Below are 25,964 nucleotides of genomic sequence, written 5' to 3'. Positions count from 1 at the left end.
ATGACCTTGGGCAAGTCCTTAGGCCCCAGTTGTCTCAGGAGTAATGTTAATAGCAGCCCACTTCTCAAGTGTTTTTAGGTAAAAGGAGCTGTTGATGGAGCCTGGGACACGGCATGGTTCCTCTAATCTTCTCTGTAGTTCTGACTTGTCTGCTGTTCTATGTGTTGCTGTACAGCTATCCTGTCACTAATCCTCAGGCCACAGGGTAGGTCAGGTTATCCTCGTTTTGTTACAAATGAGGAAAGAGCAAAGAGGAGTAATTTACCCAGAATCAAAGCCCCGGCCTGCCCAATACCAAAGTTGGTGCTCTTCGGAGCAATAACCTCTTATACGCGCACACCACGTGCTGGGCTCCAAGCCCTTCACGTACATTTATCACATGTGTGAGCCTCACAATGGCTCTACAGGGTAGGAACTACTGTTCTCGTCCCCGTTTCACCTAAGGAAACCAAGGCACAGAGAAGTCAAGTCACATATGCAAGGTCACACGGTGACCACCGCGGAGCCAGATTGGAACCCAGGCGGGCGGAGGCCAGAGCCTGTGCTCCTAACCGCTATCCTCTGCGTCTCTTCCCTACTTTGCCCTCCCGTCTCCCGTGTGACTCCCCCAACCACCCCTCGAGGTAGGGGGTGGGACTCTGACACACAGCAGGTGTGAAATTAAACCAGGAGACAAGGCATTTCCGGCTGTGAAAACGAAATGGCTCAAAACTTTCCTCGGATGCAGGAGGCACCGTTGCATTCTGGAAGACCTCTCCCGGAGGCATGAGGCTGCAGCGAGTTAGGGATGGCGCGTTTCTTTCTTGTCCTCCTGGTCCGTGCTCTAACTGCACAGACTATTCTGTGCAGACTCTAGGCTTGCAGGAGAGCAACGGGTACCTTAAGGAGGCGGTAGATCAGAAACAAAATCAGACTCCAGAGCACCAAGGAACCCCGCGCCTAGAATTCTGCTGAGCTTTGGGGCTTTGGAGAAGGACTGATCATGTGCCCAGCTCTGCTTGCAGGAACCACACCAAACACCTTGGGGACCCCTTGGGGGAGAGGAGCTTCTGGCCTCGACCAGCAAGACAAGCACGGGGATGCATGCTGTTGGCTCCATGCCCAAGCAAAGGGAGGCCCTGCTATCTGAGCAGTGTTCTTTCCCACGGAGGCAGGGTAGGGCCTCAGGATCCTTTACAGAAAGCAGTACCTACTGATAAGAACTGCAGTTCTCATCTTTCTTGAGGCGAAGAATGGTATGTGATCACATTTTGACCACTGAGCTATAAGGGGAAGCATGGTGTGGTGATTTTGAAACATCTTTTTAAAGGAAACAGTGCGCCTCCTTCATATCTTCTTCTGTCCTACTGCCTGAAGTGTGGGTGCAAAAGCTGGAGCTCTGGCAGCCATTCTGGACCATGAGGTACCTTTGGGAATGGAAGTCACAAGCTGGGAAGGTAGGGTAGCAGGCAGAAGGAACCTGGAGCATGATCACCTCGTGGAGCCTCACAATACCATTGGACTGTCTGCTTCTTGGCTTCTCTTAAACGAGAGAAGTGAACCCCTATTCTTGTTTAAGCCTACAGTATTGGGATTTTTTGGTCCCAGACAACCAGGCCTGATTCGTATTAATACACATCCATCCCCCAGTTCCTCCCCAAGGTGTACTTCCAGCATGCTCTCCAATTTGTCGGCCCCTGAATCTATGAAGCTGCTTCACACCTCATGCCTGTCCCTGCCATGTGCTGTTCCTCTGAAACACACACCCCTTCATCTGGCAAATACCAACTCATCCTTCAAAACTCAGCTTGAGGGATGCCTGGGTGGCTGAGTGGTTGAGCATCTGCCTTTGGCTCAGGGTGTGATCTCGGAGTCCCGGGATAGAGTATGCATCAGGCTCCTCGCAGGGAGCCTGCTTCTCCCTCTGCGTGTGTCTCTGCCTCTCTCTGCATGTCTCTCATGAATAAATAAATAAAATCTTTTAAAAAATGTTGAAAACTCAGCTTGAGTACCACGGTTACAGCACATCCACCTTCTGAGTTCTCACAGTGCTCTGGGTCTCACGCTCAACTGTAGTCCCTAACGCCCTGTCCTGTAATTATATCGATAGCTGTCTCTGGGTGCTCCTGGTGGTGTAAGGGCAATGTCCCAGCTTCCCAGCGGGCCCAGGCAGAGGAAGCATGGTAAATGTCAAACGAATGAACAATATATGAATGATTGCCTGGAGGGGTCAGACATTCCATGCAAAAAAGCCGTAGTAGCTGCTGTAGCCAGGAAAGGCTTCCTGGAGGAGAGGGAGACAATGGCACAGAGCACACCAGCTCTGGCCAAGCTACTGCCTGTGGTACAGAAAGTAGGCACCACGAACTCTCCAGAGATCCTTATATGGCTTAATGGAATGTCTCCAAGACAGTCCCTAAGTGTCTCTGAGAGGTCACGGCCCCCAGCTAGAGCCTGGATCACGGATTGGGAGTGATTGACAGGGCAGCTGTGTAAAGGAGCTCCAGGGCCCTGGGTCAGGCAGGGGAGGGGTCAAGCATTGTTAGAAGCTGAGCTTACTCTGCGCTGGCGTTGTATGGCCATCTGGTTCGGGTCAGAGGTCTCCAGGGACAGGTTTGATTTATAGGCCAGTGCGGTGGCCCGGGCGGCATGGAGGGGAGGGCACAGAGAGGCCAGGGAAGGGGTGTGTGGGGGGAGGAGGAGGCAAGGGCCAGGCAGAGGCCCCCTCAAAGGCTGAGCAAGCGTGGTGCTTCTGCTCTGGGCCATGGGGCGCTTCAGGTTGCGTTTAATGGAGAAACATTACAAAAGAAAGTACTGAAAAAAACCAAGAAGTCTTTACTGTGTGCCCACTATCTACTGGGACTCTATGACATGCTGTTGCTATCAGGGAGAAGAAACAAATCCACACGAGCTCTGTCCCCGACGCCAGGCCTTGGGAGCTGTGCTTGGCTTTTCACATTGGCAGGCTCACTGGCCTCTCTGTGCCACCCTGCAGCAGAGCCATTGTTAGCCATCTTACAGACAGTGACAACAAAGCAAAAGTGCAGAGTCCCACAGCCTGGAATGGCATAGGTAGGATTCAAACTCGGGCTTTCTGCCCAATTCAGAGCCTTTCCCCTCTGCCCTGAAGAGCCTTCAGAAGGTTCTGGAGCTAGTGGAGGGAGAGGACACAGGGGCCAGAGTCCAGCAAGGAGGAGCCACAGAGAATGACATCTGAGGATTAGTCTCTAAGAAGGTGGTGGTGCCTTCATCTTTTCTGGGTTACAGAGCCCTGTGGACTCTGTCTATCCACCCAAACGTGCTCCAGGAGCACAGAATGGAGTTGTGACTATGGACCGAGACCCCTGAAGAGGACTTTATGTATTGTTTAAAAGAGATTTTATTCATTCATTCATTCGAGACACAGAGAGAGAGGCAGAGACAGAAGCAGGCTCCCTGCAAGGAGCCCAATGCTGGACTCAATCCCGGGACCTTGGGATCACGCCCTGAGCCAAAGGCAGATGCTCCACCGCTGAGCCACCCAGGTGCCCGACAAAGAGGACTCTAAAAACGAAGTTGGCATCTCTCTGAGCCTTGAGAAAGGCAGATGGAGAAGTGGGGCTGGCATCCAGGCAGGGGGCACAGCGTAAACAAAAGTGCAGAGCTGGGGGATCCCTGGGTGGCTCAGCGGTTTAGCGCCTGCCTTCGGCCCAGGGCGTGATCCTGGAGTCCCGGGATCGAGTCCCACGTTGGGCTCCCGGTATGGAGCCTGCTTCTCCCTCTGCCTGTCTCTGCCTCTCTCTCTCTCTGTCTATCATGAATAAATAAATAAGATCTCTTAAAAAAAAAAAAGTGCAGGGCTGAAATATGCCTGGTGAGATGTAAATGCTGGTCTGAGGACTGGAGGCCACCCTCCTGTGCTGGAGGTTCTGAGCCCTGCTGAGGGAAGCCACCCGCAGGACACATCTCCTTGGCTTGGTCTAGAGAAAGGGACACTCCTAAGACCCCCTCTCCCCAGGGCAGAGCCAGCTGGAGCCTCCCTCCCAGCAGGAGGCTGAGAACATGGGGCCCATGCTTGGCCCATTCCTCTGCAGGACATGTCCTGAACTAAGAGGGGTTCCACCCAGGGTTCTATTTGGGGTGTGAGGGGTGGGTAGCACAGGGACAACGGAGAAACCAGAGCACGGTTTCCATGGGCCCTCCAAACCAGCTGGAGGAAGCCACCCCTCTAGCTCCTTGGATACACAAGGTGTCCCCACTGTCCAGTGAAGACACCTGAGGCTTGGGCGGAGGGGGTTGAGAGTGTCCTGTGGCTGGCCCAGGTCACACAGCTCTGCAAAACCTGGCCTTAAACACACATCTAGAGAAGTTCTGATCGTTAAGCTGAGGCTAAGCAAGGAAAACAGGGACGCAATAGGGCCTAGTAGCTGGTCTAACAACCCTGCTACAGCTCGTCGTGATCAGAGGAAAGATACCAGGAGCAAGAAAGGAGGCCTTTGGGACATCCTGAAAGGGAGCCTTCAAACTTGGAGTTAGACGGGTAAGGCTCCAACTCCTGTTCGAGCCCTGAGACCTTTCAGCTTCTCACAGCCTTAGTTTCCTCATCCGTGAAATGGGGATGTTAATATGACCCCACATGGGGCCGAAAGGACTGAATGCATGTGTGTGTGTGTGTGTGTGTGTGTGTGTGTGTATTGATATATGTATGTATATGTTAAGAACACTGGGGCAGGGAGATGTTTATCAAATGGTTTATCTCTGACTTGTCTCCACTGCCATTCTTCGGGAAGCACACCAGGTCTGTGGCAGGAAATGCGGCCGGGGCTGGGCTAGGGCTCACCTCTGGGTCCTGCACATCCATGGTGCAGACCTCATGAAAAGCCAGAGGCGGCCTGAGCGACGAACCCACCCAAGGCTGGCATGTAGTGGGCCATCCGCCCTCCACCAGCCAGCCAGCCCGTCACCTCACCGCTAGACTTGCAGATGAGAAGCTGATTTCTGCGTGGGGAGGGGGCCGCATGGGGAAACTAGACACCAGGCTACTTCCTGCCCAGGGTACTCTGTGAGGTGCTGGGAAGCCCAGCTCTGGCCTCTGCCCTCTGCCCTGGATTTGTTTACACACCGTGGGGCTGGGGTCAGAGCCTGAGTGGTGCTGTGGGGTCAGAAAAAGACCAGCAGGCCTGGCCAGATGTGCCTATGTGTCAGGGACAAGGAGAGCGTCCGACGACTCTGGAAGCGTCTGGAAGGCTGCTGGGTCAGGAGCAGAGCGGCCAAGCCTGCGCAGCCCCTGCACAGTGGCTACCAGCACTCTTCTGTTCACCCGCGTGGGGCAAGCGCCTGCATGTTCGGAGCCAAGGGGACGCAGGGAGAATGTGCTGGTCCCCTTCTCCAAAGAGCCCATTTGGAAAGGCAGGGTGGACACCCCAGAACCTTAAACTCACCCCTCAGCCCAGGCTATGGTTACAGGTCAACGTGAAGAGTCAACAGTGCTCTGGGAAACCGTCTCAGGTGTGACTTGGCTGTACCGTTTACGGTGGGCCTTCAAGAGCCTGATCTTAGTGCATTCCGTAAAAACCTTTTCTTTGATCTCCCCTTTTACCCACGAGGAGGTGGAGGCCCCGTGGGCTCAGGAACTGGCCCAAGGACACAGATCTAGCAAGGGGCACGGTTGCTCCCCACCCCATCCCAGCCTGAACCCCGGGTGGCCTGGGCTTTGGCTTCCTTGCAGCAGCTGCCCCTCCCCAGATGGGGCTCCTGGCCCCTGCGGTCCCCAGGCCCTCCTCTTCGGCATTCCAGGCATACCTCCTGTCACCGCCCCACTGGCTCTCCCGCCCAGGACCTTTGACATTCTCAAAGGTTTCCTGGTTGTCCCAACACTCCCTGGAAGGGCATCTGTGCCAAATCTTCTTCCCACACCCACCCTGCTCAAGCCAGGCCCCCAGGAGACCCGACCCTCCTCTCCCGGCACTGACTCCAGGGTGATGGGAACAGGGGCCCACACCCCTCCGTTAAGCTCCCTGGTCCTCCCCAGGAGCTCTGAAGCAGCGCTGGCCTCTAGAGCTTTGTGCAACGATGGAGACGCTCTGCATCTTCCCGTCCAACAGGGTACCCACTAGCCGCAAGTTGCTATGGAGCACATGAATGTGGCCGGTGCAACTGAGAAGCTGAAGTTTTATCTCACTTTAATGAATTTATTATTTTTTTTTAAAGATTTACTTATTCATGAGGGAGGGGGGCGCGCAGTGACATAGGCGGAGGGAGAAGCAGGCTCCCCACAAGGAGCCTGATGTGGGACTCGATCCTGGGACCCCAGGATAATGTTCTGAGCCGAAGGCAGACGCTCAACTGCTGAGCCACCCAGGCGTCCCTAACTTGAATAAATTTAAAGTCAAATGCAAGAAGCCGGCTGTGGCTAGTAGCTGCTGTACTGGATAGCACAGCCGTGTAAAATGTTTGTCATCCAAAATATCAGCCGTGCAGATAGTCTCCGAATATTAGATAGCACAGAATAATGGAGATCCTCTGAGGTCATCTTATCCGATCCCCTCCTTCCTGCAGTGGAGGCACAAAGGCATAGAGAGGGGAGGTGACTTGCCCAAGGTCACACATAGCCAGCGGCTAAGCTGAAATGGGGCTGAGCCAGCTTACCTGGCTCCAAATCTAGCATTTTTTTCCAGGACCTAACCCCTTCTTCCCTCTTTTCCACCCAACACCAGACTCCGGGTAAATCAAGTTTAGTTCAGCTTGAGAATGCTTTTTCAACTCTCAAACATTTGAATACTCCATTTTGCCACAACACTTTGAATAACTGAGGGAAGCTGACGGTGCCAACCAAAAAGGAAACAGCCCTGCACCTGCTGTGTACCTCCTGAGTGGCTCACCCAGCCTGAAGTGACAAGCGCCCGAGCCAACAGGCATGCCTATCAGAGCCCTGGAGCTCCCCAACACCAGGGGACAGAACACAGGGCAAAATCCACCATCCAGAACCCACCCGGCTGTCCCACTCCCTGAGGTGCAGCCAAGAATATGAAGAAGCCGAAGCACGGTAGACAGTGGCTGGCCCAGACCTTGGCCATGGTGGTGGGGTAGGCTCCAGGCCCTGGGTCACCTACCCACCACCCAGATAGGGAAGACTGTGAGCCACAAATCCCCAGCCACGGCTCACTCAGGCTCACTGGACAACCCGAAGGAACAAAAGATCAGTGTGGGGTGGAGACCTGCCCAGGCCCACATGGGCTTCCTTGCTCCGTAGAGGCCCCTTCTCTTGGCTGGACTGCCAGATGGCTCTTAGTAGACCATGGAGCCCTATTGTGTTCACACACACACCCCTAGAATCAGCTTCTGGAACAGTGACAAAGTGGAGAAATAACAGATGGGGTTCAAATCAGCTCTCCCACTCACTGCGCAACCAGGGCAAGGCTGCCAAACTTTCTGGGCCTCAATCAACTTATCTATAAAATGGAAATGGTGATATTCACCTCAAAGGCCACCTTCAGGGATCCCTGGGTGACGCAGCAGTTTGGCGCCTGTCTTTGGCCCAGGGCGCGATCCTGGAGACCCGGGATCGAATCCCACATCGGGCTCCCGGTGCATGGAGCCTGCTTCTCCCTCTGCCTGTGTCTCTGCCTCTCTCTCTCTCTCTCTCTCTGTGTGACTATCATGAATGAATAAAAATTAAAAAAAAAAAAAAATTAAAAAAAAAAAAAAAAAAAAAAAAAAAAACAAAGGCCACCTTCACCAAAGTTCACTCGGTAGAACCAGGAGGCATGCCCCAATAGAGAAGGAACTTTAAATGCTGCTTCTTTAAAACAAGGTCATTGACTTTTTTTTTTTTCCTTAAATATTTTATTTATTTATTTGTGAGAGACACACAGAGAGAGGCAGAGACCTAGGCAGAAGGAGAAGCAGGCTCCCTGCGGGAAGCCTGATGTGGGACTCGATCCCAGGACCCCGGGATCACACCCTGAGCCGAAGGCAGACGTTCAACCACTGAGCCACCCAGGTGTCCGTCATTGACAACTTTTTAAAAAACAGTGAATCATCTGAGTCTGTAGGATGAAAGAAAATGCCACAGCCTGCAGGACCCCAAGTCCAGCCTCTGCTATTCCCTAATTCCCACAGCCCTGGCTGGCTCCCCTCGGCCACAGACTCGTCGCCTTGTGCTCACCAACCCTGTCTTCCCCAGATCCTCCCAGGGCTGCCTCCACTTACTATCTGGGTCTCCAATTCCCCTCCCTGGCAGCAGCCTGGAGACCCCCCCCCCCCCCCCCCCCCCCCCCGCCAACCCATCATGGTCTCCTGTGTTGCTCATTTAGCCATATTTCTATCTAGATTTATCATAGATTTGTTTTTTTCTGCTTCTGTCTCTCTTCCTAAATTGTCATCACAATACCCCCAGTGCCTGGTACATTGGAGATGTTTAAAAAAAATAGCCATTGACCGATCAGCTGAGTGATAGAAAGCCTCTCTCACTGTGACCATGGCTCTCCAGCTGACTGTGGCTCCATGGAGAGTGGAAAGGGGGCCTGCTTCGCTCCCCGCTGCAGCCCAGCTCCTGGCCCCGGTCAGCACAGGTCAGGCTTTTCATAAACACCAAGTGAAGGGATAAATCACCTCCTTATAACCGCAGAATAGACTGGCCCACGCAGGACCGTTTGTGGTTGAGGGAAGAGCAATGGCTTATTTATACCAAGATCAAATTAGTGGCTATGGGCAGAGTGCAACTAATTTCCATTTACTATTCCTGGCTAATTGGAAACTTCTGAGGATTCCCTTTGCCGCCGTTTCAATGGGAAGCTTGTAAACTCTTTTGTGCAGATGCTGTAGGAAGAAAGTGCTCTTGTCTCTGAGCCTCGTCCTCCACCTGAATCTGTGGTGGTTTTTCACCCTGCCACGTGGACTCTGAGCTATCCAGTCATTCATTTGATAGATGTTCACCGAGAACTCACCATGTGCCAGATGCTGGGGACACCAGGACAGATGGGATGACCTCGCCTTTGCCAGCAGGGAGAAAAACAGTAACTCCGAAGGTCTCAATACCGCACCTCCGCCATCCCAAAAGGTGCAGAAGCAGCACACCTTCCTGGACCTCTCAGTCCTCACACACCATGACACTCATTCCTTTCCTGAGACTTCTTGAGTCTCCTGAACCCCAGAGGTGCTGGACTAACCATCTCACCCCCACTCGGCACCTGGCCTCCAGGTGAGCCCTCCGAGTGGCCCTCAGCTGTGACTCTGGCCCCTCACCCCAGAGGCGGCCACGCTTAGGAAGATGAACAGGATCCCACACGCCCTTCCTAGCCAGGCCTCAGCACCAGACAGACAGCTGTCATCCACCTCACTGAACACCAGAAGCAAACCTGCCTTCACCCTGGGATACCCTCGTGAAATGCATTTTGAGGGAGAAACATCAACAGGGACAAGATCTGGAACGTGGCTGTAGCCCCAAATGGATCACCCCAAACACTTGCACTTAAATGGCTCCAAAGCCAAGGCGACAATATCTTTGCGGGTGGCTCTGGCCCCTTGCTGTTTCCCAGCGGGGTCACCGGCCTCGGAGGCGGGGAAAGGTGAAGAGTACTAGGTGCCTCGTCGGGTGTGGTCCAAGAGCATCATGACGGGCGGCCTGTGCCCACCGGGGCTCCCAGCAGGAGGGTCCCGAAGCAGGGCTCACAGCTCTATTTATAGAAACGCCGCCACTACGGATGAAGAACTAGGAAGAACCAGCACGGCAGTATTTTCCAAGCTCACGCTGTCTCGGCTTAATTTCATCCCAAGCAAATAAATCATTAAGGAGGCACCGAGTCTTGGAAGATCTGATGAAGAAGGGCCATTAAACGGTACAGCCTTAACTTGAATTATGGAAGGCCTCAGACAAGCAGCCTTATTAGTGTCTGGGCTGGGCTGTAACTCATGCTAACTGCCCCCTTGCCTTAACCAAGGGACACGACTGGGAGGATCGGCTGGCTTCCTGACCGCAGCAAACAAATGCGGCTGCCAGCCTGGGAGGCTGTTGGCTCTCCCCAGTCGTTTCTACGCCATCCTGCAGATTTGCTTACCCCGTTCATTGCTACCCCTGCAGCACCCACTCCGCCTCCGCGCCGCTCCCGTGCACCCAGGTGAGAATGAACACAGCGTGGCTGTCCTGTACTTAGGGGGTTTAAATGCTGTGCCAGTGGGATTGCTGACGCAAGCTCCAGTAAACCCTTCTGCTAAGGCCCGAGACCACCAGGAAAGCTGAAGCAAGGCTCACGGTGACCCTGTGTGGCCTGGAGATTAGAGGGGGGTGCTGAGCCGGCCATCCGGATCCCGGTGCAGATGGCTGCCTCCGAGTTTGTGCTGTGAGTGGGCTCTTCATCCCCTTGGCCTCAGGCTCTTCATGTGGGCAGCGGGGTACCAGCACCTTCTCCTCTTCTGTGGGCACTAAACGAGCTAACGTGCATGGGGCCCTTACTAGCATTCGTATAGGGCTATGGGGGTTTAAATAAGATGATGGGATGCATGAGCAGAGCCAAGCGGTGTTTGGCCTTTTGTAGGTGCTCAATCAATGACTGTTGAACAAAGAGCCATTTCTATTTGCAGTAATCCTTTCCCAAACAAAGTTGGCCTCATGGAAAAGTCACGGATTTCCTTATATATACCTTGCTGGTAATTGTGCAAATTTGGGTTCCAGGACAGGTAAACTGAGTCACACAGTGGTTGAGGGAGGATGAAAACAAGAGGGAAATGGAGCTGGGTAGGAAAGGGAGGAAGTGTAGAAGACACAGCTGGACAGTGGAAGGGTGGGGAGTGGGGGGAGGGCAGGGTGCAGGAACTACCCTCCTGTCTGCCAAGCAGGAGGGGTGGTGGGTAGAGCCAGGCTTGGTAACACTAGGCCTTGTCGGGGGGTGGGGAGGAAACAGGCCATATCCAACAAAGAGGTCAGCACAGACCAAGGCAGGGAGAAATAAGCAGACTGGTTTGGCTGCAGGACCAGAGTGGGGGTTAGAGAGGTGGACGGTGAGGGTAGGGGACAAGCCATGCATGTGGAAGCCTCGCCCAGTGCCCTTCCCTCAACATTGCAGCAGCATGAGACTCACCCAGGGGCTTGTCAAAAATGCAGACTCTTGGGCCCTACCCATACCTCCTAGGTCAGAACCTCATTTAACAACATCCCAGCTGACCTGAATGCCCATCAGGGTGTGAGAAGCACTGCTGACACCAAGTCTAGGGGGTGAGTCCAATCATCAAACCCACTTTACAGATAAGAATGCTGAGGAAACTTATGCCTAGCCCATCCGGGTAGGACATGGGGGGACTGGTGATCCCTGGTCTCTGATTGTGCTGAACTCCCTGCTCTATGGTCTGAGCAGGGTCGGGACAGGGTCTCAGACATGCGGGAGGCTCGGGGGAGCCACAGAGGGTCTCAGGGCTGCCCAGGCTGCCAAGGCCACTTCCTAGGAAGGCGTCATTCTCCTCCTGAACTCTGACATGTCTTCTCTCATCTATGTCAGGGTTTCTCAATACAGGCTCATGAACCACATTGGATTCTCACTCTTGTTTCTGCATTTTCAAAGGGGACTGGAGGCCTGGGTTTTAGGTCTGGATCTGCTGCTAATTAGCCAGTGACCTTGGACAAGTCTTCCCAGTTCTCTGGTCCAGTCAGCTCCTACCTGTAAAATGGGGGTCTGGCATTGGCTACCAGGTGGCACTTGTCCCATTCCAGTGCCTAGGGCCTGCTTCACCCTCCCGCCAGCTCCTCCCGGCCACCTCGTCTCCCCTTCCCTCCAAAGGCCCGACATGGGGCTCCCCCACAGCTGGGCCTAGTGACCATCTGTTCAGAGGCATAGGCTGCCCCTCAGGCCCAGCACTTCGGCAGCTCGTCCCCACTGAATACATATGCGGGCCACAGCTGGTCGGTAGGCCGCTTATTTGGATCTCCTTGCTGAACACACGTTCACCAAGCAAGTCGCCCCCAGGAACCACAAAACACTTAAACCAGACACTTAGCTGGAAACCTTTGAAACTGCTCATGGGGAAGGCTCAACACTCTCAGCTCATTTGTGATAGACTCACAGTGGTCTTTGAACCTCAGGTGGTATTTCCATTAAGTATCTTTTTTTTTTTTTTTTTAAGATTTTACTTATTTATTCATGAGAGATACAGAGAGAGAAGCAGAGATACAGGCAGAGGGAGAAGTAGGCTCCCTACGGGGACTAGATCCCAGGATCCCCCAGGATCACGACCTGAGCCAAAGGCAGAGGCTCAATCACAGAGCCACCCAGGTGCCCCTTCATCAAGTATCTTAAAGAGAAAAGAGACCAAAACCTCCCCAAACCAACATATTCCCTTACATGAAACCCCTCAGATTTCACAACGTGGACCAAAATATACTAACGACAATTATTTCCACACTGAATAACGTTGACAGTAATTTTACCCATCTGTGGGAGCTGTGATTGTCATAACCGGCGATTTTTAAACCTACATTTCCCCAGGGCCTACTACGTGCCAGGCACGCGCCCCGTCACTTTCTGTAGATCACCCACAATCCCAATGCCTGTGGCACAGTATATTTCTATTATCATTACAGATGAGGAAACTGAGGCTCCAGGGTGAACTGCCTTGCTCAGTGTCATGGCTCATGAGCAGCCCAGTCAGGAGGGAACCCCACTGAGGCCCTCTGAGAGGGGGAGGGCAGGCGCAGATCGTTTCCAGTGGCCCTGCGTATGACTCCACGGCCTCCACGGCGGCCCACGAGCGAGCGACGCTCTCTTGACTGAGCCCGTGTTTCAAAGCCCCCTTCCTGCAGGCAGGACTTCCAAGAGTGAACCTACTCACGACTGTTCAAATGTGACCCCTCCCCCCCTCAGAGCAGGGCCACTGTGTCTGAGCATGAACAGTTTTCAGCTGCAAGCCTGTGCCTTTTTGTAGAAAACAAAGGGGAGAGGCCAGTTTCTGAGTGTCCAGATTCTGAATTGAATTGCCCAGCCCATCGTGCCACCTCCGCCTGGCCTGGGTGTGGGGACAGATGTGCTGTGCTCCACACACAATGAGAGGTGGGAATGGGTCACTCTGGGGTCACGCTCCAAGGGGGCGGCCTCTCAGGGCCAGCCTCCCTCTGTTCCAGCCATCTGTGACTCGGGTCCTGCTCCAGAATAGAAAAGCTCTACAGGTGGCGGGAGGCCAGTATAGTCACATGTACTTACTCAGCACCTACCAGGTGCCCAGTTCCGAGGGTGTCACCGAGGGAGTCCCTGCCTCCAACGGCTGCCGCCGTCAGCAGTGGCAACAGCAGCAACAGCACAGCAACCCACACCCATTCTGGCTCTGCCCTGTACAGGTGACTTAGCGCACGGACATTCACCTACATAAGGACTGACCAGATTGTACAACTCCAATAGTCCGAGTCTAGCACTGTGAAGCCTCCTGAACAGCAAACTAATGTGATTCTACTGTATTGTAAACTACAAAGCAAATCATTCACAAGATTCATCAAGTGGCCAGGATGAGCTCAGCCCTGGACATGGTACAGTCATTAATGCCGGGTAAGCACAGTAAGACCCACAGCGCCCTCCAGCACCCCCCCCCCCCATGAGCCATGCTGGACCATGCTTCATTTCTGCCTCATTTCTCATACAGCAGCTATGCAAGGCACACATAATTATTTTATTCCCACTGCACAGATGGGAGAAAAACGAAGGTTTGAGGATGTTAGTTAGCCAGAAGGGGGCAGAAATGAAATTTAAATTGGAATCAAATGTTTACTCGCAAAGATTGGAAACTGCCTAGATGTCAAAAAAAAAAAAAAAATGGGGGTCTGAATAAAATAAAGGATGATACAACCATACCAAGCAAACCCATGCAGCTATTAATAAAGAATGAGGCAACTCTCTGGCAATCATATTAAATAATCGCCAAGCTCTGTTAAAGGGAAAGGGAGATGCAGACCAATGTTTACAGCATGATCACATTCATGTAAAATTTCTCTGTCATAACATTTCTGGAAGAACACATGAGAAACTATTAATGGTGGTTGCCAGCAGGGAGGGGAGCTGGGGAGCTAATGGCCAGGGGGGTATTTCATTGTAATATTTAAATTTGTTGCTATGGGGGTGCCTGGGTGACTCAGGGGGTTAAGCATCTGCCTTCGGCTCAGGTCATGATCTCAGGGACCTGGGATCCAGCCCCACGTAGGGCTCCCTGCTCCGTAGGGCTCCCTGCTCCGTGGGTAGCCTGCTTCTCCTGCTGCCTGCTGCTCTGCCTACTGGTGCTCTGTCTCTCTCTCTCTCTCTTTCTGCTAAATAAACAAATAAAATCTCAAAAAAAAAATTTATTGCTATGTGCACAGCTTGCCTTTCAAAAGTATATGCATAGATATTTTTAAGTCCCTGCTGTACTGACTTCCGCACACGCGCCTCCTGGGTCAACACCGATCGTCCTACGGAAACTTACTCTATATCCACTTGGGGAAAGAAGGTACACATGTGGAAAAGGAAGTGAATGGGGCAGATGGGGGGCACTCGGTGCTAAATGAGGGCACTCGGTGCAGGGGGCAGAGCCCTGGGCTGAGGATGAGTTGGGATCAGGGCAGAAGAATAGGGCAGAGAAGTGAAGGGGAGACCAGGCCTGGGTGGAGAGGGCAGAGGAGCGAGGGGAGACCAGGCCTGGGTGGAGAGGGCAGAGGAGCGAGGGGGAGACCAGGTCTGGGTGCAGAGGGCAGAGGAGCGAGGGGGAGACCAGGTCTGGGTGCAGAGGGCAGAGGAGCGAGGGGAGACCAGGCCTGGGTGGAGAGGGCAGAGGAGGCTGGGAGGACTGTGGCACCCTGTAGACACATGGGAGTTGAGCAGGAAGGTGGTGAGTTCAGTGCAGACTGGCTCTGGCAAGGGGATGGTGCCCTTGTACTCAGCCCAGTAGAAAAGTCTCTCTGGCCTTCATCAATACCAGAAGCCTTGGCCGGCTGCCAGCCTCTTCTCCTGAGCTGCTGCGCCAATAAATACTTGTTGGCAGGTCAATTAAACCATCTAGGAACAGCGTCTGGAAATACAGTTTCCCCGGTTCGATGCAGGTGGACAAGACCTCCCTGCCAGTTAGGCCTGAGATCCTCCGTTTCCTCCTCTCCACCCCCCAGGAAAGACGCCCTGGAACCAACGCCTGCTCTGTGGAACCGGGCCCTACACGGTGGGCAGAATGGGGTCAGGGCTGGCCCAGGCGGCAGGGGGGCAGGGCACACGACTCTTCCGGCCTGGGTTTAAGCACAGCTCTGCTGCTGGCTACCTGCTTGGCCTTGAGCAAGTGCACAAATTCTTTACCTTTCCAAGATTCCATTTTCCCATCTACGAGATGGAAATAATGGCAACATTGCCCCAACGTTTACTGTATGGGTTAAGAAAGATAGAGGACACTTGGCCCGGAGCACAAAACAGGGGTGGTATTTTAAAAAGTCTGACCGTTATGAGCCCCCTGTCAAAGCGGCACGGGGCTCCAAGCCCACCTGTCCCTGTCTGGGGCCCGTCTCCACTTCCTGTGGCGCTCACACACCACTCACCACCCAAGACCTCCAGGGCAGGAGACAAAGCTGTTCTGTCAACCTTCCTGGCCTCCAACATGTGGCAGGAGGAGCCAGGGAGCAGAGGAGCAGTTCTGGAAACCAGCCTGGAGCCGATTCCAAAGGCCTGGCCCACCTCACAGCAGTTGGGCCAAACCTCACAGCAGTTGGGACATTTTCAGTGACATTCTCCCGTTAGCGACCAAAGCAGGCCTGATTCCCAGACACTGCTGGGGCTGTCTTGATGCAGCTAACTTTTCAGAACACCCCGTGGAGCTCTGTGCTGAGCCAAGAGCTTTGAGGGCTGGAGATGAAGGCAAGAGGGAGGAGAACAGCCGGGACAGCATCTCATGGTCTCACCCGGACCCACCGCGGGAGGAAAGGAGCAGTTGGCTGCATGGCCACCCCGCCCGGTGGAGCAGCCTCTCCTTTTCCTTCTCATCCTGCCCCCTTTGCAAACATCTCCGCAAGGGGCCCATGGGGCCAGTGTGCCTCGGTTTGAATGTCCTGGTTCTCCTATTTACTGGCTGTGTGACCTCGAGCAGCTTACTCAGATTCTCTGTGATTCCATCTCTTCATTGTAAAATGAGATAATAAAGGCATCAGCTGAAAGACTAGCTACAAGGATTAAATGAGTTAAAATTGTGAATAGGAGGCCAGCCCAGGCTAAGCGCTACATAAGAGGTAGTTATTGGTGGTGTGTTATTACTGCTGTTATCATTTGGGCTGTGGACCCCATCATCCGGAGACAGCTTGCCCAGTTGCCCGGCCTCGGATCCATGCTTCGCTCATATGGCAGGGCCCTGGGCATCCTGCAGCTCTTTACAGTAAACCCTGAGATGCAGAGCTGCTTCGCTCCATGCCGTGGCTGAAGAATGCATTTAAGACAGGACAGCATGCTTCTAGGAGCTCTGGCCCCCAGTGCTTCAGAGTTAAACGTGGTTAGTCCTTTTTAAGTCTTGCTTTCATAGGCATAAAAATTCAAAAACTGAGAAAAGGATATCCATCAACTTACTTCCATCACATTAGAGGAGAAGCTTCCATTAAGGCCACGTTTGTTGTAACCCATAGGTGAATCCCAGGGCTTGGCTCAGCTCGCCTGGTTAATGAAAGCAGTGAGCACCAATTGCTATGTGTCTGCTCTGTGCCCACAAGCTTTATCATGCCCATTTTACAATGGAGAACACTGAGGTTCAGAGAGAGGAAGTAATCCTTGTGGCCAGCCTTCTGGTGAGTGATGGGGCCAGAGCCGATCATGGTCTGTGAGGGGCCCTGGGCACAGTTCTCTCTCCGATGATCTTCTGGGGAAGCCACCCCAGAGAGCAGCCCTGCCTTTCTGCTCCAGAGCCTGTCTCTGACTGTGCTCCCCCATATCTCCGTCGGGTCTGAGTGTGGGGACTTGACATCATGTCCACAACCAATGTTGGCTCAGAATTCTCACATACAAAACCCCACCTTGGGTCACCGTCCCTGTCCAGGGACTCCCTAGAACCAAACCCTTCCCGGTGTCCAGGGCTACCCCTGGTGGACATCAGCTCAGGTCACCAGCTACAGGCATCACACAGTCCCCTCCCAACCAGCCCCTATCAGACTCCGCTGCAGCATGTCCTATGGCCCGTTCTATAGTCAGGGCTTATCCTAGGCTGACCATGGCCTTTCAAAGCCCAGAACAGCTCAGGCTCCCCCTTTCTGCAATCATACCCTGCCCATAAGAGAGAATATTACTCCTGTCTGGAGAACAGGCCAGTGTCATAGCAGACAAGCCAATCCTGACATGCGACAACAGATGCTACAGGTTTGCATCACATGACATCTTGGCCTTCCCTTGCCTTCTGATGAGCATTCCAGCTCCAGCCAACCTCAAAAGTCCCTGCCAGTGAGGAGGAGGATGCAACAGACCAAGTTTCAGCCTCACTAAGCTTCTGTAGCCACCTGAAGGATCCAGAGCTCAAAGTGCCCCCGAAACAGCTGTCCTCTCTCATCCAGCTCCCCACCATTACACCAAGGAGGATATCATGGCTTGACTGCTCCTGAGCCTAACATGCATGGGCGTGCCACTGGCTACAACCTCATTAGCACCTTAGCTTTGAACCTGAAAACAAAGCAACAAATAGCTGAGCATGAACCAATACCCAAGAGGAAGCCCACCTTGGGGGCCCAACCATTGGCTCAAGGAGCTCCTACTGGGTATCCATGTCAGTCTCTAATCTCACCTACCATATTATTGGTACTGCCATACCAACCTCACAGCAGCTGTGAAAGGGGCCTGATACTGTCCCATTCTACTGATAAGCAGAATGAGTTGTAAGGCATTAGAATGGCTCACCAGGGACACAAAACCATTGAGCATTGGGGATGCAGTTGGAACTATAGCATGTCAGACTCCAAAGCCTTGTATGCCAAGTCCACTCTGCTCCTCCCATGATAAATCCTGGCAAGTAAGTTTTCCAATTCTGCTTGAAAGGGGTGTTTGTTGTTGCTGTTGGTTTTCTCAGTACTGGGTTTGGCCAGTCCTCATGTCTATCACATTCTCCACAAGGCACTGGGATGACTAAACTAGCCTTTCTCAGGACACATTCATCTGGTCCTAGATCTAGCCAGTTAATCAGAGAATACAGAACAACACTTTGCCATCGATGGTAATCTTTGTCTAACATCCGTGAAAATGAAATCTGAGCAAGAATGTCGCCTATTACACCAGAGAGCTGAGCATACCGGCTGGCCACTTTCTGTGGCCCTCCCCCCTTGAAATCAGTCAACCTACCCTACACTCAAGGAAATATAAATTTTACTTGAGTAAAATCCTCTTCTTGATTTCTTTTCTGGGATCTTATTCTCAGTCCCTCAACTGAAAGGGAGGGGGGAGCAGGGGAAAAGAATAGGCTTCGAAGGCCGATAGACCTACGTAAGGCCTGGTTCTCTATAGCTCTACTCTTCAGTTTTCTCATCTCTGAAAAGGGGGCAATTACAGCTCTCATCTGATGTGAATAAACGGGAATTCTGGCTGCAAGCACCTGCCTCCGTGAGCTTCATCCGGGCTGCGGCAGGAAGTGTCATGTGTGGATGAGGAGTGTATAAGCCCGCAAGGCTCCACTCAGCTGGCAGCCACACATGCCTCTGTGCAGAGGCCACCCTGCCTCCCTGAGTGACTCCCTCCTAACGTCATAACCAATTTTGTTGCAATGATTTTTAAGCTGCTTCACAGCATGATGGTGCATGTTAAATGAGAGGAGGCCGAAGAGCTGCCAAGGACCACCCCCAAGTAGCCTGGGGGCTTGTCTGCAGCCTGCAAGGGTGTTTTGTTTGCCAACATGGTGTTTTCAACAGCTGCCAACTTCAAAAATTGGGCTCTTTCACACAAGTCTAGATTCCTGGGTCCTCTTGGAAAAATCAAAAGACTCTACAACTTCTGGCGCTCGGTCCTAGGAGGCAATGATCAGCTATAGAGGAGGGGCAGGTGACCCCTTTTAACAGGCAATTCACCAGCAAGAGCTGGAAATTGGGTGTTTGGTCCCTGCCTTCAGCAGGCGGTCAATAAATGATAGTTGTTATTATCACTACTTATTACTTATCAGTAACTCAGAGTGCATGGCATTCAAGTACAGGAACTGTATCTTCTACTGTCACTCTCCCCCTGCTGCGGGCTTGAGGCCTGGCACACAGGAGACATCATTTTGCATGACCCTTATGCAGGCAGCAAGATTCATGATTAGCAGCAGCACAGGAAATCCTTATTAGGTGCCACTCACTGTTCTAAGCACTCTGCCTACATTATTATCTTCGTCGAGCCCTGGCAACAGCCCTGACCCAGATTCCTATCCCTGGGCTACTTTTGCATGTGGGGAAACTGAGGCACAGCCCAAGATCACCACGCCAGTAAATGAGAGCATCCCAGAGTCCGTGTCCTCTGCACGGGCAGGGTCATCCCAAGCGACCATGGAGGGCAGGGCTTCACCTGTTCCCTGCCACCCTCCCGGACGCCTCCAGCACCAGGCAGCCTCCACTCCCCACCGCTGCCCCCCCGGGCACTTACGGTCAAGGCCGTTGATGTAGCGCATGGTGACTTCGCAGTGGCCCCACACGGCACTGACCACCGGGTACAGCTTCTTGCCCTTGAGGCCGCGGAAGGCCACGCCCAGGTACTGGCCATCCACGACGAAGCTGAGCGTGCCCTCGTCCATGTCCAGCACCACGAGCAGCGAGTCCGGCAGCGCGAAGGCCTCCTCGGGCCCCAGGAAGGCGGGGTAGGCCACTCCGGGCCTGTTCTTCCCATCGTGGTAGAGGCGGCTGCGGCCCAGGTCCCAGCCCCACGACTCGGCGTCACTGCCCACCAGGGCCGTGTAGCCCACCGAGTGCAGAGGTGCCCGAGCCGTGGCCACGCCGACTACGGCGTGGGTGCCACGCTGCCGGGCCGGCCAGTTGATCTGCCAGGCGTGCAGGCCGCGCGCGTGGCCCACCTTGCCCCGGATGCCATCCGTGCTCTGGGCCACCGGGTGCCGGTGGAAGGTGAGCCGGTCGTCGTCCTTGACGAAGACGTTGAGCGAGCGGTCCTCGGGGTTCCAGGCGTGCCGCAGCTGCACCGCCAGCCCCGCAGCGGGCATGTCCAACAGCTGGTCCAGCCGCGCCGGCCGCCCCGGCTCCGGCCCCTGCAGCTCCCGCTTGGCCGGCCGCAGCGCCGGCTCGCGCACCTCCACCGACTTGAGGCCCCCCGACAGCTTCTGGCCCATGGTGCGCTGCCGGGAGGGGGCCGCCGCGGGCCACCGCTACCTCGCGGGGGCCTCCGGGCTGGGTACCAGACTTCTGGACCGCACACCTCCGCAGCCTCTACCGGGCTGGGGCAGGGGCCCAAGCTCCTGGAAGAAAGCAAAGGGCATGGGTTACGACAGCCACTGTGCCCAGGGGCCGAGAGCCCCTTTGCATGCATTAATCATAACAATTAACATAATAATATCTGGCACTTATCTAGTACTTGCCATGTGCCAGACACTGTTCCGAACAGTTTACATCTATGAGTCCATTTAATCCTTAAGCCCTCCCTGTAAGACGTGTACGGTATTATTCCCCTTTTATAGTTGAGAAAACTAGATTACAGAAAGGGTAACTAATTAACTGGTGTCCCATGGCTGAACAGGTGCTGAGCTCAGATTCACATTGAGATCATCTGGCTCCAGAGTCCATGTTCTGCTCTTCTAGTGATCACAGACAATTTTATTTTAGAAGTAAGGACGGAGCCTAGAGGAGTAAAGTGATTGACCCAAGACCACACAGAGCCTAGAGAAGAGCCCAGGTGTATTTGGTCCCAGGGGACTAGGCCTGAGCCAAGACACAGGGGATGCAGAAATATAGGGTGTGGCGCATTGGTTCTCAAGCCTGGCTTCCCTGTATCTAAAATGTAGCCAGGCTCGAGAAGAAAGACACAGAGTGAGGATCCAACAAAATCACCCAGGGACATGAACATGGATACAGGACAACTATCTGAGGATGGGTAGTGTCTCCATGGGAAGGTGAGTGGGAGGCAGGGGAATAAGGGGGCTAGTGTCCAGGCTCTGGAGCCAGATAGAACTGCATCCAAATCCCTGTCTTCCTCTCTAAGCCGTGTGTCCAAAGAAAGGTCTCTGAGCCTCTCTCAGATTCTAGTTTCCTCATCTGTAAAATGGGGACAAATAGCACCCTCTGGGTAGTGTGGTAACCTGAGAGACAATAATATAAAGGGCCAAACCTGAGACTCTACGGGCAAGATTTTCCTCTCCGGCTCTATCCTCTGGACATCCCACAAGTACCCCTTCCCTTTGGATGGACATGTTCTTTCTTTGGGCACATAGACAAGGTCAACAACACTGACACCGGACAACCTCCTCTGAGGCAGGATCCTGGTTTTCAGGGAGGAGGACTTGGCTACCATCTCGAGGAGGCCAGCCAGAATCCCGGATGCTTGGACTGCTTGGATGTGGGGAAAGATGGAGAAGTGAGCCCTGCAACTAGCTCAGAGCAGAGGCATGTACCCTCCCCTCCAGCCTAAGAGCTGCTGGGCTGAAACAACTTCCCCTGAGACAGACCAAGAGGTAGGCATTTTTCATGCCCTGCCCTGCCTGGCCACAACCTCCCACCCAAACAGTGGCACACGGCCAGCCACAGTCCAAGTGGAGAAGAAGAGAACTCTGCTGCCGCACAGCATAGCAGGTAGACTATGGATTCCTTTTTAACTCTCCTATTTTACTCTCAACTCCCATTTTCTTTCCTTTCTATTTGCAGACCCCCGCTTCAGCACATGCCAATCCTATCCCGAGAGCTCTGGCTAATGTTTAATCTGGTGGAAACCAGAGCGCGTAAAAATGTGCAACACTAGACAGTTCTAAGATAGCAGAATACAGTTACTCCTTTTCCTATCCCGAATCACCTAAAATAAAGGAGAAAGAGAAAGAGAAATGTAAATGTTATCTTCAGCGAAACTAGAACACATTTGTAACCCGAACCACAACTTCGAAGGAAAGACTGCCAAGAACAGTAAAGGGCTGCCAGAAACAGTGAAGATCCGACGGGGGCGAGAGAGCACCTGTGGCCGCAGATCTCGGAAAAAGCTGGCAGAGCCGACCAGTAGCTGGCACTCCCTGATGGAAAAAACCAAGGGTTCCTAAGCAGAACAGCAGGAGCTGCCTAGGACACCCTGAGGATAGAGGAGGGCAGGGCTGGCAAAGGAAACCCAGGGTGCCATCATCACAGGAAGCAGTGTGTCAGTGAGGCAGAGCAAAAGGAGGGCCTGGGCAGGAGGGGAGCCCAGGGCTTCCAGATCTCTGCTGCCTGGGTAGAAGCAAGGCTGAAAGAAATCATGGCCATGGTCCTGGGAACAAAATTACAACAGACCAGGGAGCGCTCCTGCTCTCCTAGGATACTTCCTGGCCTCTCCTCTACATAAATCCATTGCAAAATGTTGACCTAGAGAAGCCTCGCCTCTTTCAGAGAGGAGCAAGCACACAATAGAGTCAAAGATGTTTCCAGGAGAGAGAAAGGAGGAAAAGAAAAAAAAAAAAAAAAGGCAAACCAAGAAAATTCACCAGAAAAAGGCTGCTGTGAAGCATATGAAAATTGTGATTAAACGTGTAAACTAATTTTGTGATCACTCATTTCAGAAGGGAGACAATTAGCACAGTCTAAAAAAAAAAAAAGACAAAATGCATCTTACATAGTTATAAAGGCAACCATTGGAAGAACTGAAAATAAAACACAAACTTTCCAAATTGTCAGAAAGAACACAAAATAAAACAGACCACACAGTGAAGATTTTGCTGTAAGAAGCAATAGAAACAATAACACAAAGACATAAAATAGGATAGTAAAACTAAGCCTGAAACACTAGCTATGTCAATGAATGGCCATGGTAAACTACAAAAAAAAAAAAAAAATCTAAGATTGGAAATCAAGACAAGACTCTCACTGTATGCTACTTACAAAAGACATCTCCAAAGCAAAGAGACTCAACAGTATTAAAGATCTAACATACCAAATAATAGCACCAAAATTTGCCACAAAAGCTACAGTAAACATAAGAACAGACAGATACACAGTAGGGGCAGCTAACTTTACCTTTTTTAGCTTATGACAGGTCAATGAACCAAATTAAGCAAAGACATTAAAAAAAAAAACAAAATTGCATAATTAATAAGACAGGTCATTTCCCATTTATTAGGCCGCAAATAAACCACACAAAAAAAAGCAGAGATAATACAGAATCTAACAACACAAAATAAAAACTAAAAACTCATCACAAAACTATGATACAGAACCCTACCACTTAGATATTTTAAAAAACTCTCTTCTAAACAACTCAAAAAAAGAAATCTATATAGAATTTGCAGACTATGGAGAGAGTAAGAATAACAAAACACATTCCATATCTTAAAGCCCGTAGGATCCTACTAAAGTAGAAATCATAGCTGGTGTACTTATACTAATAAGTGTTAAAAAATTAAAATACATGAATTAAGCATCATAAAATAGAAAAAGAATAGAACTAATAAAAAACTGAGAACTAGTTCTTCGGGGAAAAAATACCACAAAAACAAAACCAAAGCAATAAAACCATATTATATTATCTATTATAATGTTATTATTATATCATTCTCATGTTGATAGTATGTAATAAAATGACGTAACATAATGCATAATAGTACTTTATCTCTATGGTCTTCCACAAACCCATAACCCCAGTCTTATCATGCCAAAAACATAGGACAGATTCCAGTAGGGGGCATCCAACAAAATACCTGACCAATACTCAACACAGTTAAGGCCACTGAAGAGAAGGAACATCTGAGAAACTGTCACAGCCAAGAGAAGCCCAATGATAACCAAATTTAATATGGTGGCCTGGAACAGAGAAACAATACCAAGTGAAAACTAAGGAAATCTGAATAAAGCCTGGCCTTCAGGTAACAATGTACCAATACTGGTTCATTAGCTGTGATAAATGTACCATACTAATGTAAGATGTTAATAATAGAGAGAGAGAACTGGGTGTGAGTATATGGGAACTCTACCTACTTTCTTTTTTTTTTTTTTTAATTATTTATTTATTCATGAAACACAGAGAGAGAGAGAGAGAAAGAGGCAGAGACACAGGCAGAGGGAGAAGCAGGCTCCATGTAGGGAGTCCGACATGGGACTCGATCCGGGTTCTCCAGGATCACACCCTGAGCTGAAGGCGGCGCTAAACCGCTGAGCCACTGGGGCTGCCCTCTACCTACTTTCTACATAGTTCTTCTATAACTCTAAAACTATTCTAAAAATTAAAGACTATTAAGTAGAAAACATTAAATCAATTTTTAAATTCTAGAAAATTCAAAAACATGCACAAAAGGTAAAAATCACCACCTGTCTTGGTAACCAGATGTAAACACTATTAGCATATGGATTATATCATTTTATCTTTTTTTTAATCTACAAAATATTAGTGAATTTTCTTTTTAAATATTGGCATCATGGACTTTTATTCACGTTATTTCACTTAAAATTAAATAATTAACATTTTCACATATAACTAAATATATTTTAAATGTGGGGTTTTGATGACTAAAATAAACAATAAAATATACCAACCACTTAATCTGATCATTTAAGGGAGGGAGAAGACACAACATAAGAAATAAGAAATGAAAATGAGAAAAAACCAAAAGCACTCATAAAAAAGGTTAAACTAGCTTGTTGTTTCAATGTGGGGAAACATTTATGACACAAATCACAAATATATGACAAACTACTGTAAATTGGTAAGAGAAGACCAACCCACACATGGAATGTGAAAGATACAACAAATAGTTCACACAAAAAGAAAAACAAATGGCTCTTTTGAAAAGATGCTCTACCAAATGCATAATAAAAGAGAAACAAGTTAGAATTACAATGAAATGTCAGTTTTGTTTATCAGATTAGCAAAGCTCAAAAAACCGGATAACAGCTTCTTGGAGAAGCAGACAGGCTCAGACATTGCTAAACCGAAGGTAAAATGCTGTATGTAACCTCAGTGGATGACGAATTAGCACCATCTCTCAGAATTGCAAATGTGTATTCCCCTTGACCTAGCAGTTCTACTTCTAGTTATTTATTTAGTATTAAATATGCAAAACTACATACGTATGTATAATACACATGATATGTATTATGTACACATATGTATTATGTATAGTACACTTATAAATCAAATATTATATATATTACATATACACATAGGCAGCATGGTTTGTAATAGCAAAATATTGGGGAAAAAAACAACTAAAGACAGGCTAAATAAATTATGATAATTCATACGATGGAATACTATGCAGCTGGAGAAAAGAACATACTGACATGGAAGATTCGACAAAGATGAAGCTCCAGAAACAAAAGTGCAGAGTATTCTGTGCAGTACACTGCCATTTACTGTGGAGGGAAGGCAGAGGAGGAAGAGGGCAGAAGTAGGGGAGTGAGGCGGGTGTTTAACCCAAAGGGTCCAAATGGAAATGAAGAGCAGTTGTGTCTACAAGAAAACTGGACACTGTAGTTCAGTTAACAAGACAACTTGCTTTTTTCTCTATCTTTTCTCTAGTCATCTTGGAGCTTCACAGCAACCTTCACCCAGCCCTTGAGCCTCAACCAGATTATGAGGAATAAGCAAAATTGTGCGTGAAAGGTTCAGGGGAGATTCAATTAATAGAACCAACACTCCTCCAGGGTCACCTCCGTAAGTCTATACTCTCTGCCCTAGCGCATCTGACTGCGAGGGGGCTGGAATCTGCCCCTTTTATAATTCACTTAAAGGCACCTTATAGTTCCATTCTAACAGATCGGAAAACTGAGGCGCCAAGAGGAAGCAGCCTGAGCAAAGTGACATGGCTAAACCACAGCAGAGCTGTTCCCACGCTGAACCCAAAGTCCCCACTACATGTGCTCCTCGGCACTGTCTCCATCACTGACCGTGAGCATCTGCACTCACAGGTGGCATGACAGC

At 51.0% G+C, this 25,964-nt stretch overlaps 1 protein-coding gene across 1 annotated transcript in view; it reads right to left on the bottom strand.

Annotated features, from left to right (window-relative positions):
- Window positions 1-25,964, bottom strand: part of SPSB4 (splA/ryanodine receptor domain and SOCS box containing 4) — an 80,168-nt gene that overhangs the window by 44,467 nt on the left and 9,737 nt on the right. Inside the window, exon 2 of the mRNA XM_041734491.1 lies at window positions 19,518-20,337. Coding sequence (XP_041590425.1) covers window positions 19,518-20,211 — 694 coding nt within the window. The 5' untranslated portion in view covers window positions 20,212-20,337. The remainder of the gene's footprint in view (window positions 1-19,517; window positions 20,338-25,964) is intronic.

Source organism: Vulpes lagopus, chromosome 19 (genome assembly GCF_018345385.1).
Source record: "Vulpes lagopus strain Blue_001 chromosome 19, ASM1834538v1, whole genome shotgun sequence".
In the NCBI taxonomy this organism is placed as follows: domain Eukaryota; kingdom Metazoa; phylum Chordata; class Mammalia; order Carnivora; family Canidae; genus Vulpes; species Vulpes lagopus.
Note: the sequence above shows the minus strand (reverse complement) of the source record. Positions and strands in the feature narration are given on the sequence as shown.